At 44.6% G+C, this 15262-nt stretch overlaps 1 protein-coding gene across 5 annotated transcripts in view; it reads right to left on the bottom strand.

Moving 5' to 3' along the window:
• Positions 1-296: 296 nt before the first annotated feature.
• The window catches only part of UBR4 (ubiquitin protein ligase E3 component n-recognin 4), a 78134-nt gene continuing 63168 nt past the window's right edge, over positions 297-15262 (bottom strand). For all 5 annotated transcript variants that reach the window (XM_074847930.1, XM_074847931.1, XM_074847932.1 and 2 more), the window contains 16 exons: positions 14259-14346; positions 13739-13866; positions 13135-13242; positions 12787-12906; positions 11875-12065; positions 11355-11528; positions 10739-10838; positions 9968-10186; positions 9586-9699; positions 9149-9291; positions 8719-8844; positions 7761-7955; positions 5637-5861; positions 2129-2219; positions 1411-1573; positions 297-708 (listed from right to left, as the gene is read on the bottom strand). In XM_074847930.1, the coding sequence (XP_074704031.1) occupies positions 644-708; positions 1411-1573; positions 2129-2219; positions 5637-5861; positions 7761-7955; positions 8719-8844; positions 9149-9291; positions 9586-9699; positions 9968-10186; positions 10739-10838; positions 11355-11528; positions 11875-12065; positions 12787-12906; positions 13135-13242; positions 13739-13866; positions 14259-14346 (2250 nt within the window). In that variant the 3' untranslated portion in view covers positions 297-643. The remainder of the gene's footprint in view (positions 709-1410; positions 1574-2128; positions 2220-5636; positions 5862-7760; positions 7956-8718; positions 8845-9148; positions 9292-9585; positions 9700-9967; positions 10187-10738; positions 10839-11354; positions 11529-11874; positions 12066-12786; positions 12907-13134; positions 13243-13738; positions 13867-14258; positions 14347-15262) is intronic.

Below are 15262 nucleotides of genomic sequence, written 5' to 3'. Positions count from 1 at the left end.
CAGCTGCCCTCACCCCCCGTGAAGAAAGGGTGGAAGGAAATGCTGTCCCTGCAGTCCACGAGTCTCTAAGGCTCATGTCCCACGGGGGGAAACCTGCTCTGCATGTACAATCAGTAAAGACAGTGTCAGTCTGCTTCTTGCTCACTACCAGCCTTTTGTTTCCTGTGTCTCTTGTCCAGGCTATGGGCTGGAAAGAGCAGCAGCTCTGAGCCCTGAGAGAAGGAGCTCTGAAAAAAAGATGAGAAAGAACTTGGCATTTAGGCTACTGCATGGTTAAAGTACTAGTCAAACCCATCTTACCCATTTGTTCGATTTATTTAACTTCCAAGAGGTGCACACTAAAGCATTAAGATTTACTGGTTTGGATTCCTCTCTGTACAAGTTCTTTCAACCAGCTTGAAACACAAAGCTTTACAGATAGAAGCACTGAAATACAAGATAAAACAAATCTAAATTCCAAATCACTCCAAGAAAAATTGTAGAAAATAAAAAAAAAAAAAACCCAACAACAAAAAACCCCAAAAAACCCCCCCAAAAAACTGCAGCACTCCTCAGGGAAGGAACGGACTGCACAAGGAGGAACACAAGGGGATGGAAGGCAAGCTAGTGTAGTCTCTGCCCAACGCTTCTCTGTGCTGGTGGCTCAGGGGATGGAGTTCAAAAGATCCTTGAGGAAGCTGTCGGGATCATTGATTTCTGATAAGAGTCCTTTAAACAAAAGAAGACAATACAGAATAATTAGATCCACAAAGCGGTTTCTGCTGCCCACATTAGGGATTTGTGCTAGGGCTGTGCAAGTTAATAACGACAGCTGCAATGTTATTTTAAGTATGGACAAGACAAAGATAAACCCTTGCTGGATGCATGTGCAGAAGGGACCGAGGTGTGCGAGTTAAATCCATATGGCACTTGCTCCTGGGCAACAGGGCACCTATAGGGATCCTGCCAGCTGGCTGCCTGGCAGCTCCATATGCTGGACAGTGAGAGACTGGCCAGGGGCATAACGAGCAGCTTCTCTGCAGGTGGATTTTCAACATCTCCTGACTCCTGGGGATACCAAAATCGCCCTGGCAGGAACTCTGGCTGCACGGAACTGCTGCCGCTAGCACATGGTCACATCTGTTTATCAGCCTTCAAACCTCAAGCTGTGACGTACGCATGTATGTTTAACAGAGCAGGAGGAGGACCCGCAGGACCAGGTGAGAGAAATTTTCCTGTCTGGGGATGCTCAAGCGTGTCTCCCAACTGTTTTTGAAATAGCTTAGGCAATAGCTGGAGTGCCGAGGTCTCCTCCTCTCCCTGCCTCGTACAAACAAGCTGCCGCAGCGGTGGCAGGAATGCTGCTGTCTCAAGCGAGCAGCAGTCACGAGTTGCATAAGAGAGCCTATAAAAGGGAAAGCTCACACTTACCAGCCACATCCAAAAACTCAGAAAATGTTTCAACTGGCATGAACTCCTCCTGGAAGGTTTTCAGGGCCTTGTCTGCAGCTTCGTGTATTGGCATGTCATTGTGTCGTATGAATTCAGCAAGAGAGTAGGACCAGCCTCCCTCTGTGTTACTGGTAGGCACCTTCTATGAGAGGGGAAAATGGGACCAAATCAGTCCAAAACCCAACTATTCAGAAGAATAACTGCAAACCCTGATGCCTTCTGCTGTTGCTCTTGGACTTGAATCCCTTACTTCTTGTAAACAAGCCACATAAAGTTATGTAACTTTATAATCTTTTTGTACAGAACACAAACAAGGTTGCAGGCGTTTTCTCACCCTAATTATTTAACTCATCTTTGGAAGCTGCAAGTTTCTTCCCTACCTCCTTCCTTACCCAACTGTTTCTGTGCTGCAGCTCTGAATATCTTTGCTTTAGTGAACCACGAACAGGAAAAAAAAAGCAAATACACAACACAGGAGGAGTGCTACAAACTGGACAAGTCTCTCAATTCTTCAGACACCAAAACGTGCAATAAGCACAGGCAGCCTCTTGCGGCCTTTCTGCTCATACAAGGCGAAGTTTTATGTTTACAAGGATCTTGGAAAAAGAGGCTTCAAAGTCTTGTCTTTCTATTTCAAATACATGCAGATGCTCAGCTTAGAAAGCTGCTATAGATGAACTTTAATGGTTTTTCTTACCTTGAACATGTTGTAAATGAGATCTACTAGGGCCCAGAAGAGAAGGCCAGAGCGGTACGTTGCGTATTCCTTCACTGTCTTATCTGCCAGTCTAGGAAGATAATGAAATCAATCTTTGAGTTAATCACTTTACTATGCTTTGGTAACCAATTTGATGAATAGCACGAAAGCTGAAACGGCCAAAAAGCCTATCAATAATACACATGGGGAATGGCTCCAGTAAGCTTTGCTGTGTGCTTTTGGACACAAAACTAACATCGGGCACCTGCAATTTCTGTGCAACGATTCCTAGGGCTAGGGAGTCGCTTCACCAGCTGTGCCCAGTGCAACCAAAGCAGGTTAGCCAATAAAACCTTCTTTCACAGGAAGAAAACAAGCACAGAGGGAAGTGCACTGCTAAGACCGCGTAGGAAGTCAACAGCAAAGTCGGAAAAAACAATGCACAGCCCCCATTTGTACTCTGCTCGGAGTACAGCAGATTCCTGAAGAAATACCTAAATCTATGTTTCAGCCACAGGCTGTATCAATGACAGAGAACATCTTTTTGCTTCTAATTCACAAAAGCGTTTCTGAAAGACGCTGAAGGAAGTATCTTGTCCTTGAAGAAACAGAGGAATTTCCACTTAATATCTTCTTGGTTATTCTATCACCATGAAAGGACTTCTTTTGGAAATTCAGCATCTGGCTGAAGAAATGCTATAAAAGGTGCAGAGCTGTCCTGGGATAACAGCTCCCAAAGTTTACAGGATTAATCACAAACAGGTTCTGGCAAGGCGGAACCTCCTGCCAGCAACTCTAATGGGTTTGGAATTTTCTTACATGCGTTTCTCAGGTACATCTGCCTCCATCACATGCCGCTTCCTGCTCACCACTTAAAAGCTCTGGGAAAAAAAAAAGCCCTTTTTTATGCATCTAGAACTAGCTCAGCTGCCACTGAAGCAAGCCAGCAAGACAAAAGTGTATTGTCTGACCACGGGCCCAACTGCGATCTGCCACAAGTTGGGGTGGTTTTTGGGAAATGAACATTTTGCTGCTCTTGTTCTAAAAGGCTACATTTGTGTGTCTGCCCTGAAAGCAGACAGCCTGGTAGGTGGCAGCCTGCTTGGGCAGCTAGGCTTAATTATTTAAAGGAAAACCAATTAGTAAAGGTGACTAAATTTCCACGGGAAGAACAGCAACTTAGAGCGAGGCTAATTCTAGACTCCCAAATACTGCAAGACAGAGTTTCTTTTTATGTGAATGGTTTTGATCTAATTGGAGTCTGCTCCTTTAATTGAAAACTAAAAGGCCCTTGTGGGTTAAGTCTGGTAGCTACCTTCTGGAACAGCTACTTCATATAATAGCTGCTGCGTTTTCATTAAGGTAAGCCGGTTCAGGCTCATCAGCTATACATGAATTGCCAGCAGAAAGTTAAACATTAACACTTCAGGAGCCTTGCTTCTCTCATGAATATTTTAGAAAGGTCACAGTCAGGAGCAAAGGGAAAAAAAATCAAAAGGATATTTTCCTCCCAAACTCCAGATGAAAGCTATACTGAAAAGTGTCTGTAGAGTTCTTCTAGCCAGAATTCTTCATTCAGTAATAACGAGCAGGTAACAGGTCACTTGATTCAGTTCTTTGGAATTTGTAAATCATATTTACAGAAAAAGAACAGACACAGAACTCCTATCCATTCCGACAATTTCATCTTTGGGTTTAAATACAAAGCGTTTCTAAAACACAGAAGGTGCTGGTGTCTCTCGCTTTGGTCTTGCAGATGCACTGCGATAGCTGTAGCACCAGGCAGAGACAGAAGACATTTTTGGCTAGATTCTCCTCAAATCTGTCTTACACTGACTAATCCAGCTGAGCAGCTGGATAAAACACCTAACCACAGGGCAGGGCACAGGCTGTACTTGTTGCCTTCACATAAGTATGAGGGAATGTAGAGTATTGCCTGCATCTTCATTAGTAAGATTTACAGGCCCTTTTTAGGATCACGAGTTGATCCTCAGCTGCTTTTAGATGCACTGTTGGTTCCTAGAGCAACTTCCCTCCATCTCCCCCCAGTAAAGGTAGCAGTGACTCCTTCTGCCTCTCTAACCTTCACTCCCAGAGAACACCCTCACACTGCATCTAATGTGGAATTTTAATCTTTTGTATGCAGACATATTACTCTGATGTTGGCTTCCTCTTTGCCTTAGCCTACAACTTCAAGGTATTGGCACTTATCTGCAGAGCATTTCACCATCCATCGCCCTCTTCCTGATTTTCCACAAGAATAAATAAGTACAGACCCTGGAAATAAGAACTGCCATATTTCTATTTCTGAGAGGTATTATCAGTGGAAGGCTTTGTGCTCTCTTAGTCTGCAGGGATTAAAGAAAGCCCTTGAATAAACCTTGACATAATTCCCAAGAACTATTTCTGAGTGTTTTCCCCTGAAGTTCCAGAGATTGGATGGTTTAGCTGGAAGTTTCTTGCTATGTCCATTGCAATATATTTTTATTACATACATACTTAGAGATAAGTTTTAGTAAATTTACTGAGGGTTTTAAAAGCACACCAAACAGGCACAGCAAACCCACACAGGGGCTTTGCTTTACCAGTCTCTTTCATGGGCCACAAGAAAAGCTGCACACCCTTGTGTCTGAGAAAACAGACCTCCACCATCATATCTCCTGTAACTGTTAAACACCCTTCCCAGAACTCAGGCAGGGTGGTGGAAAAAGGAGACACGAACACAGAGCAGACAGAGCCTGAAGAGCAGAAACTAGCACAGATATCAGCAGAGGAGCCCCTTTAAGGGCTCTTTCACTCCTGATGCCTCTAATAGCATTGATGCATGCTGTGTTGTGTGTTACTACAATGTAATGACTTTATCAAACACATAATTAATGTCATCAGAATAAGAATGCCCTTTAAGGCGACTTAGAATAATAATGAATTTATTCCTAATTATGACAGCTATTTAAAATCATCTTTTCAGAAACTGGAATTCCCCTTCCGTCTCTGGAAATATGTGCTTTTGTCAGGCAGGCACAGCCACTTATTCTTGTACTTCAAGTGCTTGACAGCTGTTATTGATTTTTTTCTTTTTTAAAAGCAATGGCATTTGATTTCTATTTCTATTTTTCTATTTAAGGAAGCTGGTGCACTGATCAAGAGCACAGAAACAGCTTCTTTAGTAAGGCAAGCAGAGAGCATGCTAGCACCTCTGAAACAGCACACAACAGAAGTTACTATGGTGTTTCTGAGGTGGGGCAAAAAGCATCTTACTATTTTCCTACTTTTATCTACGCTCCTAGGAAAAGCATTGTTTCCACTGATCGACTGATTGATCCACTCTAAATAACATCCAGAATTGAATGCTCCTGCTCAAACCTCTGCAACGCTGAGCACAAAGCTACTCAGCAGGGCTAATATCTGCCACCCTAAAACACGCAGGCTCCTTTCCTCAGCTCCCCATCAGCTGCCGTGTGTGTGCAGCTGGGGCTGCTGTGACAGCCTCGGCGGGGTCGTGGCTGACCTGCTGGCTCCCCCTGGTGACACCACTCGCGCGTGGGAGGTGACCAGGAGCCTCCTGAGGATCTCCACTCGCATGGCTTTCCACTTCTCCGGGGGTGAGATGTGCAGCGCCAGCACGGTGTAGTAATGGGGCCCGTCCACCTCGTAGGCACTCTCCACCCACTTCTCTTTGGGGTGCTCCATGAAGCTCTGGAGGTTTTTCTCCTCCCTCGACGTTGCTCGAGTTCTGAAACACAAGAAAAGCATCAGCAGCTGCTCCGGCTCATACGTGTTAATTTGCTACATCTCAGGAGCTTTGAGGCGCTGCATTCATGGGGTCCCCACGCAGGGAAAAGCAGTGCTAGCTGGGCACTGTCAGGTTTTTCCCAAATTCATCCACTGGTTGAGTATTTACTCCCAGTGAAACAAACAAACCAAGCAACCTCACTTTTCCTTGGAGCTGTGTATGGTACTAGAGAGGTCTGCAAGGCAGCTGGCATTGCCCCAGCAGAGGGCAATACTACTGTAGACCTATTTTTCCTTTTTTTTTCCAGAGAAAAAATAGTCAGGCCAGCCAGTCCATGTGTTCAGGTTGTACCACCTCCCATCTGACACTAAGCACATGACTGCAGCTCCTAGAGCCAGGCCTTACAATCAACTTATGTTATTCCTCTACTGCAAAAGCAATCACTGAGAAGATACAGGCCAGTTACAAAAACAAAAAAGACAGTGTATTTACTGTAAGCTTTTAATTTTTTTCCTTTCCCCTAGCTCCAGTCTCTTCAGGAGTCCTGACACCTCAGAGCCGAGTGTGTGAACTCCGTTACAGCAGATGGTGTGAAGGTGTATCACACCATACCACAGTCTACTGCTCTACTTCATCAGGAGGAGGTTGCCAGCCAGGTGGGTCCCTCGATTTTTAAGTTAGATATACTCTCCCTATCAGGAAGGTATGAAGCAACATCCCAGCAGATAAAGCTGTGTCTGGTGTCAGTGTTGTGTGGCCTTTTCATTTGCTACATGATGCAGCTGGTAGCCAACTAGTAGCTCTTCATTTTCGCCACTTAATATCGACGTGTCTTTAGAAAAAAATAATGTCTGGAAACGACATAATGCATTTTCATACAACAGCCACACAGCGGGTTCTGGGCTCTCTGGTGCCAGTAAGCAGACTAACGAGATGAAAAGAATAGTTTCATTTATTTGTCTCCCAAGGGACTCAGAAAACAATAGCACAGGGATCTGGAGATAGATATTAAAAACAATAGACAAATTGTATTAGAGTCAAAACGTTGATTAGTTCCAGGCAGGAAAGTGAGAGGGATTTCATTGCACTCCATTTGGAGTGACCTTGGTTGAAGGGGCATGTATTTTAACATTTATACCCCCATCTAATTAGTATTGCTTCTAGTATCTAACTACGCAAGCAAAAGGCATATGGGCAAGACATTTGCACGTGGGGTACTGCATTATCAGAACCAGGTCATGCATTCCAAAGCATTTAGGTGTCGCTAGATTTGTACACTTAGACATAGTGTCAAGCCAAAGCACGCCCTTATCTTGTTATGCTTTGCATAAATCTTAGTGGAACACTTCAGCAGAAGTGTTCCTACGCTGCTGCTTATTGGTAAAAAATAATAATAATAAAAAAAAAAAAATCTTAAAAACATCAGGAAAATCTGATGGACCGGAACACTACAGGAGAATCCCAGTATGTCAAAACTGATTGTGTTACTTTAATATCACATAAAATGATACCAGGGTTAAGTTTTCAACTAACAAAAATTACTTCATCATAGTGTCTCTCTCCTGTCCGCTCCAGAGCCAATTAAGCTGGCAGTGTTTCTTTAATCTAATAACCCCATTGCTCACCCCAGAGGTAATAATTACATCTAGAATGGAAAGAGAAGCTAATTCCCAATTGCTTTTACTCAATAGGTTCCCTGTTATTGTGCATGTTCAGGCAGCAATGCTTCACCCCGAACAACATAAACCTGTAACAGTCTGCTTAAAATGTGCAATTTGGTTCCTCCTAAAACTTTTGTGTGATTTTCCCCCATTCTTGCCACATACACGTACAGAGCCCTTCTAGACCTTTCTGAGACAAAGAGCGGAAGGCAGGCGTTACTAAGAGAAAGGTACTGACGTGTTGAGGACGTAGAGCACCGTGTGGATTATGTATGGAATGAGGTGTATGTTGCTCTCCCTTCCTCCTCCTCCAGTATCGACGCTGAATGATTGCTCCATCGCAAAACGGAGGAACAGCAGTTTAATGTCATGGACATTGAGCTGGTAGGTGGGTTCCCGCTGCCCTGTGCACTCCTGGAGGTACGTGTTGTGCCTGAAAAACAGCAGTAAGTGTTACTTTAGTAAAAACCCTTTACAAAACTTTAATACAGTTTCTTCTTCCACACCATAGCTCAGAATCTGAGCTAGTATCTCACAGAAAAGCTTTAAAGAATGAACAGGACACAAAAATGCAAGCACTGCCACCTTTGACTAACCTCCCCAAAGGGAGACTCTCAGCTTACTCTGGCAAATCCAATTCCATCTGCATACACATACACACTCATCAATACTATTTTCCCATGACCAGGGCCTGGGATGCAGCTCCCTGGCTGAAATACATTAAAGATGTTACACCCCCGATTTCTGATGTGACTGTGCAAACCCAGCACAGGGTGGACCAGAGCACTGGCCACAGGATGAACCGTCTCTGCTCTAGGGAAGTGGTCAGGCTCCTGTAACTCACTGCCATCCAACAGAGCTTCGGAAATCTACACAAAGGAACCCACCCGTTGGGGACAGACAGGTTTCTTTTGTAAAGCACCCATGAACCCACTGCACACTGCATCTTCAGGAGTGACTGGGGGCTAACGGGGTGATGAACGTATCTACTTATATGAAGCCAAGAAGCAAACAGACACCTGTACTTTTTCAGGAGACATTCTCTTGACAGTAGAATCTGAAATGGCTCAGGTTTACTAAGATTTAGCTGCCATCATCTTTGATTCCATAGTTTGAAACTAGCATGCTTCTGTGGTAACGTACTGACTCACCTTCCCAAACACAAAACAGCTCAAGAAGGAACTTTTCCTACTCACCGTGCTAGGCAAGTAGCAAAAGCAGACTCTGGCACATGAGGTCCCCAGACTGGCAGGAGCCCATTACACTTGGTGTTGGCATTTTGTAGGGCTGCACTCTCCCATTCTTCACGGCCACGAGCAAGTCTGCATTGAGAAAGCAAGCCACACCCAGGCAAGTTAGAAGTATGCAAGCTCTTGTCTAAGAAATCGTCAAAAAATTGACAATTCCACAGCTTCTTTAAACTATGGAGTTCACTTTTCAGTGTCCAGGCCTGACCTCTATTTGGCCCATTAAAGCAGAGCACAACAGCCCGCAACTCTCTCCAGGCTGCAAAGTGACCAACTCACAAGCAAACCCATCCTGAGTTACAAGGTCAAGTGTCACGTTCAGGAACCACCTTGGAAAACAACATCAGCCACCACTACCCAGCTTGTGACCAGACCGTACCTTACAGCTGCAAGGTGACAATCGTAGTGGACAATGTTGAAGTGAGAGACTGTGCTGTATCCCTGTTGTTTTCGGGGCTTGTTCTCAAACTCCTCTAGTGCAACGCGTTTGGTGAAAGTATAAATACCGAGGACTTTCGTAGGCTGCAATGACACAACAGCTCTGTTGGAGACCATTCACACCTCGTAGCATTTCAATGCTGCGCTGAACTTCATCTCTCCCCATTCCTACGTCAAACTTATATTGAGAAAATCTTTTTTCCAGCTTTCACTAGAAACACACTTCCTCTTCCCAACCACCTCTGGAATTACTGATCTCAAGAACCAAATCTTGAGATTTCCTCATCTCCCAGAGCCAACACATCAAGCCTCGTGCAGTCGGACACCAGTGAGTCCCCTCAGCTGGTGAGAGGGATTTGCAAACGTAGCTCACTTTACCTGAAACTTGTATCCTTCCCGGCAGATGCAGCAAGTCAGACCTGGTTCCTCTATAAGCTCCTCCATCTGTTTAAGCAGCGCAGTCTTGGTCACTACCTGACCCTTCTCATTTGTCTGAAAGAGAGAACAACTCAAGCAGGTTAAAAAGACAATGATGAACACCACCATCCCCACTGCTGTGACAGGAATGCCCGCCCCATTTCCCAGCCTGCTATTAGCAACCATATTTACTCTCCCAGCAGCACCAGGCAAACCGTGGGCTCGAGCTCTGCAATATTTGTCAATAAATCATTTTACACAATTCCTTGTGTGGCAGTTTTAGCAAGACAGAAATAAAAGATCACTAGATCACTAGGCTGCCGTCAGTGCAAACAGACATTACCGTCATCCCCAGAGTGCCCAAGGCCTTCTGTCTCATTGCCATGGCCATACGCTTCTTCTCTGCACGTGTCTCCTTCCGGGCAGCATCAATCTTCTTATTCACCTCTGGATGTTCCCTTAGTGCCTCCAGAAGATTCTCTGCTAACGTCCCGATCCCTTCATCACTAGACACCTGCTCCAGTTTGTGCAGGTTGGTAATTGAGTCTGTGCCTATCAGCACCTAACGGGGATCAAAACACAGCACTTTCTTCAGAAAAAGGGTGTGCATGACAGTAACTATTCCCTCTAATCCCACCCACGACAGCTGAGAAGAAGCACCAATCTGCAACAATTTTTGCCAAGTGTCTTACTTTCTTCTTTGATGCTCCTACGTGAGGGACACTGGACCCTGAAACTGTGTAGGAGACTGGGGCAATCTGCCTCTACACTGGCCGTTATTAAGAGGTCAGGTGGGGTGTGGGATAAGAGCGTTCTTAAAACAACAATCAGGCCCGGAAAAGCCTATCAATACTTCACAGTTCACAGTCCTAAATTACCTTCTCTTCACATTGGTGTGTTAATCTCACAGAGTGAGAAGATATTGAAGTTAAAATCTCTGCCCTCTTGACTTTTCCAGACTAGCAGATGATACCTGAAGCTGGTGCGTCTCTCCAAGTCCAACAAAAACCAGCACAGAATCAACTACTATAGAAATAACTGCTTAGCTACAGCCACAAAAAGCAGCCTAACAAGCCAGCCATATCCTACTTGGCTTTCAGAACAGTCTCCTTACCTGCGTAGCAGGGTGCTGCGTGGCAAGCCCACGGAGCAGGCGCAGGATAAAAGGAAGCGCAGGTCGTGATAAGAATTTCTTCCATATGTCTGCATCCAAACTGCACAGAAAACAAGAGGCAGCAGCTGAAGGGCAGTCACCCGTCCCGAAAAGGCGCTTGGCGGTCAGCCAGCAGCACAGCTTGCAGAGCGCAGGCTGCAGGCAAGACAAGCACCCTTCCCCCCGTGTCCCTCCTCCATTAATTAAAGAAGTGACATTCACACTTCCATGTTGTGCACGCTAACAGCCACAGTGTCAACTTGGGATTTGTTTTATGTTCATGAGCTGGCCATCAATAGCAAAAGCTCTGTTACAGTGCAATAGGTAAGGACCAGGCAGGAAACACAAGCATCGTGATACCCAAGAAACCAGCTCGGGTGGGTATCAGATGGGAAGATAACAGGCTTTTTAGCCCATCCCCACAGTAGCACTGTCTCAGACCCTCTGCATCACAGCTGTACCAAGCCTAAATGCTTCTGAATGTGGATTTGTTAACAGCTTTCTTGGAAGACTGTCGTGGTGACAAAATGAGAAAGGATGTTCAGGACAATCACATACATTAAGTAGTGACTCTTACTTCTTTGCACTGGGAATGTGCTTTTTCATGTAGTCAAGGGCATTCTGCGTAATTCCTTTCTGAAGGATGAGATCTTTCAGCTGATGGCCGTTGCTGTTGTTCTTTATCCCCGCTGCTATTTTACAGAAGCAGTCTAGGAAAACTTTATCATCTCCGCTGTGCTCCTCATCATACCTGAACGAAGACAAGAAATGGTAACTTGGAAGCTCTCCAAAAAACCCTGCCTATAATTCTCATTACATTACCGCTGAACGCACGTACCTACTCCAGCTCAGAGACTCAGAAAAGCTACTCAGGCCCTTGTCATCTCAGAATATACTCTAAAGCCCTATTTCTCGAGCTACACGCTCAAAGATTTCTTTTAAAAACGGCTTAGAAGTGAAATAGGAAATTAAGCTTATGCACCAGGAATCTCTGAAGCTTTGCATTACACTGAAGTAAGGATCAGTGAGAAAAAAAAGGTATAGACTTGTCAGTACAACTGATTTCACATGCTTTTAGATGGAATATGAAAACATACTTATCAAAGTTACAGTAGGGCTTGAATCGATCAACCAGAATCTGCATTTTCTCCATTTCCCCGAAGGACAGGTAAGGGATGATGCGTAACAAGCCTTGCAAGACACTGAGATTGGAACGGACAAAAGTGCTGTTGATCTGGTCAAGCAACATGACCAGCTGATCTTTGTCACCGGTTAGGAGGAGGTTACCCTGCAAAGGAAGAAGATCACGATCTGTGTTCAGGAATAAATCTACAACGTTCAAGAAAACCCTCCCTCTAGTAGCTGGTAGATACTCCAGTCTTGAAGGATTAGAGCTCTAGACCCTGATGAAGAACAATACCCTGCCTCATTCCCAAATGTCTCATGGAATGGCTGCAACAACTCCTCTAGCTGACAGCTGACTTCTTCCACTTACTATTAAAGAATTTGCTAGTCAAGAAGGTCTAGAAATTCCAGCCCAAAGGAAGTCAGATTCCTATACACCAACAGTTTCAAAAGATGACCAAGAAACTCTTCTCGTTCTCAGTGTAGTCGAGATACTGTTTTTATCCTCAATTAGCTGGAAAATCAATCATGTTTTCAACATGTACGAAAACACTCATGAACACAAGGCAGAGCTGTGTCTTTTCTTGTCTCTCACTGGCCAGTGGCCCAAAGCAGCAAGGAAGGGATCCAAACAGGGCTAATAACCCCCACCCCGACTGAGCAAGAATCATCCAAAAGCAGCCTCGCAGTGCTTTTGGTTCAGGGCACTCCTCTTGCCCTACCTCCAAGGCCTGCTAAGACATGCCAGCAAGCGTAACAAGGGTTGGACTCCCATTTAGCACTCTTCTTCAGCTCCCGAAGCCCAGCATCACTGTAACAAGCTATTTGCAAGCCTTGAATCCCAGTCAACATTTCCATTTGTGCACTGAGCCCCAGGCACTCACCTTGTCCTCGCTCAGAGGTTCTGCGTTGGATTCATCCAGTATGATCTCCATTATACTAAGCACTTGTTCTGCCACAGCTGCTCCTCCGCTGTCCTTACTCTCCTGCTCAGCCACCAGAGCCTGGAGAAGATGGCAGCAGTTACTGTAACACCAGCAGTAACTGGTTTAATTGATCCACACACTTCCGCTCGCTAACAGATAAGGAATGGCTAACAGATAATTTACACTGCCAGTCCAGCAATATTTCAGATCTCTTGTAATTGTCATAAGGCAGCATGACAGTCAGAGGTAGTTTAAATTCATTGGAGTCCATGAAAAACACTTTATGAAAGTCCAAGTTGTCCTTACCAAGTTAAGAGTTCCCAGCATGACATTCAAAGTGTTCATCTCTGGCTTGACCAACTGCTGACGATTTATCTTCACCTTCACACAGTAACTAAACAGTTTTAACAGCACCTACAAAATACAAAGAATGCATTCTCTACAGTACCTTCAAAATGAGTAGGAGAATTTTGCTGAAACTAAAAGCATCCAACAATATAGCTGGTTTCCAGACTTCTGGGGTAAAGTACAAGCCAGATTTTTACACCAATATTAAACTTAGGACAGCTTTGGTTTTCAAGTAAGGACAAGGCAGAAAACAATCACTCTGCAAGATAGGATTTAGCCTTACCAACTCCTCAAGATAGGATTTAGCCTTACCAACTCCTCAAGATAGGATTTAGCCTTACCAACTTATTAGCTTCTACATACTTCCGAGTCTTTGTAAAGAATTGTTAATCAAGAGGAATGGGAGAAGGAAAAAGAAATTTCTCAGGTTTTCATTAATTAGTGAATCGAAACCTCTGCTCCAACACTTAAACTGTTACACAAGACAATTAAACTTCACTAACATTTGTGGCATTTTCCAGCACATAACTCCTGACCCTGAAGGACAGAAGCTGAGACTCACGGTTAAGAGGTGCCGGCCCTGTTTGAAGTCCTTGATTCCTGTCAGCCTGTTGAGCATGCACTCCAAGCCTCCACACTGGGCCATGACACCCGCCATCTTGTAAACTTCTTCCTCATCCTCCTCTTCATCTATAGGACAGACAAAGTTTGTGAAGAGAAGAAGCAGTTACAATATGGCAAGCTTGTGCAGCCCATAGGGGACAAAACAGTGAAGCAAAAACAGAGAGTACAGTAGGACACATTTACCAGCAGTTCAAGTCACTTCAGCTGTGTCAAATTTGAAAAGAATTACAAGCAAGGGCCAGACAGAATGGTCCTGTGCCATGCAAGTGTTTGCATTTAAAGTATAGACTTAAAAGCGTTGTTAAAATGCTCCTCCACTCTAGGTGAAGCAGGTAAATGTGGCAAAAGCAACGTCAGTCGACATCAAGCTCACTGCTGTAAGGATAATACTGTCACTGCTCTGCAGTGAACCTCAGATTCCAAATCTAATCCCAGCTTTCAGGAGACAAGTGCATTACCAGTAGTGGAGTCGAGAGACTCGATGAATTCCTCAGTTGCATCTCCTAGTAACCCTCGCATGCGGTAGATGATCCTCATCGGCTCCCCCTGCAAGAGAGGAGAGCATTTTATCAACTATAACTCTGTGGACACTTATATACAAGTCCAGTTCTCATTACAGTGTGTAACAGGCACTCCAGTTTCATGTCTCCTTTGTGCTGTTTTGACTGCGGATGGCAACACACAGAAACCTTTCACTCCCTCATTCTCCCCTCCCTGAGATGAATTAAAACCAACACTAAAGCCACCACCTGCAAAAATATCAGTAACTCATCTATTGGTCTGTCCAGCTTTTCCTGGCATTGCCCATTAGATTGACAGGCTGGTAATAAACAGTCTCTTCCTCCTTACATCTCCTCCAACAGTTTCCTTTAGCACCAGTGAAAGATCTAGCCAAGCAAAATATGTTCATCCACAGAGAAACGCCTGCTTTCCACAGCAAGCTTTCCTCTGAGGGTATTGCACAGCATACCTGGGAAACACAGCGACCAGGCACAGCCCAGTAAAAGAAGCAGGAGAGGCTAATTGGATGAGTGCTTTCAATTAGATAAGATCTGCAGTGATGGAAAATGGAAGAGGAGGAGTAAAAGGCAATTTAATGAGCTTTCAGTAAGACAGTATATTACTAAAATGATACAGCCAAACCCACTGAAGCACAAGCTGTGTTTTTACTCTGGGAAAGGGCTAGTTTTCCAGATGCGTTTCCAGCTGGAAATACTGACAGCATATCACTAAACTTTCCATTTTAATCCATAGGTCTGAATAAAAAGCAGAAAAGAAAAATCCCAGATTTGGGAGCAGGAGACCTTGCGAGAGAAAACCTGTCAGAGAGCGCACTAAGCCTAATGTGGAATAAGCAGTGCTTAATGTCACAGCAAATACATAAGCACAGGGAAAGCCCCGGGGGGAAGATCTGCTCAAAGGCCACGCTAGAGACCAGCAATTAACACCACAGGGGCCCTGG

Source organism: Strix aluco, chromosome 22 (genome assembly GCF_031877795.1).
Source record: "Strix aluco isolate bStrAlu1 chromosome 22, bStrAlu1.hap1, whole genome shotgun sequence".
Taxonomy (NCBI): domain Eukaryota; kingdom Metazoa; phylum Chordata; class Aves; order Strigiformes; family Strigidae; genus Strix; species Strix aluco.
Note: the sequence above shows the minus strand (reverse complement) of the source record. Positions and strands in the feature narration are given on the sequence as shown.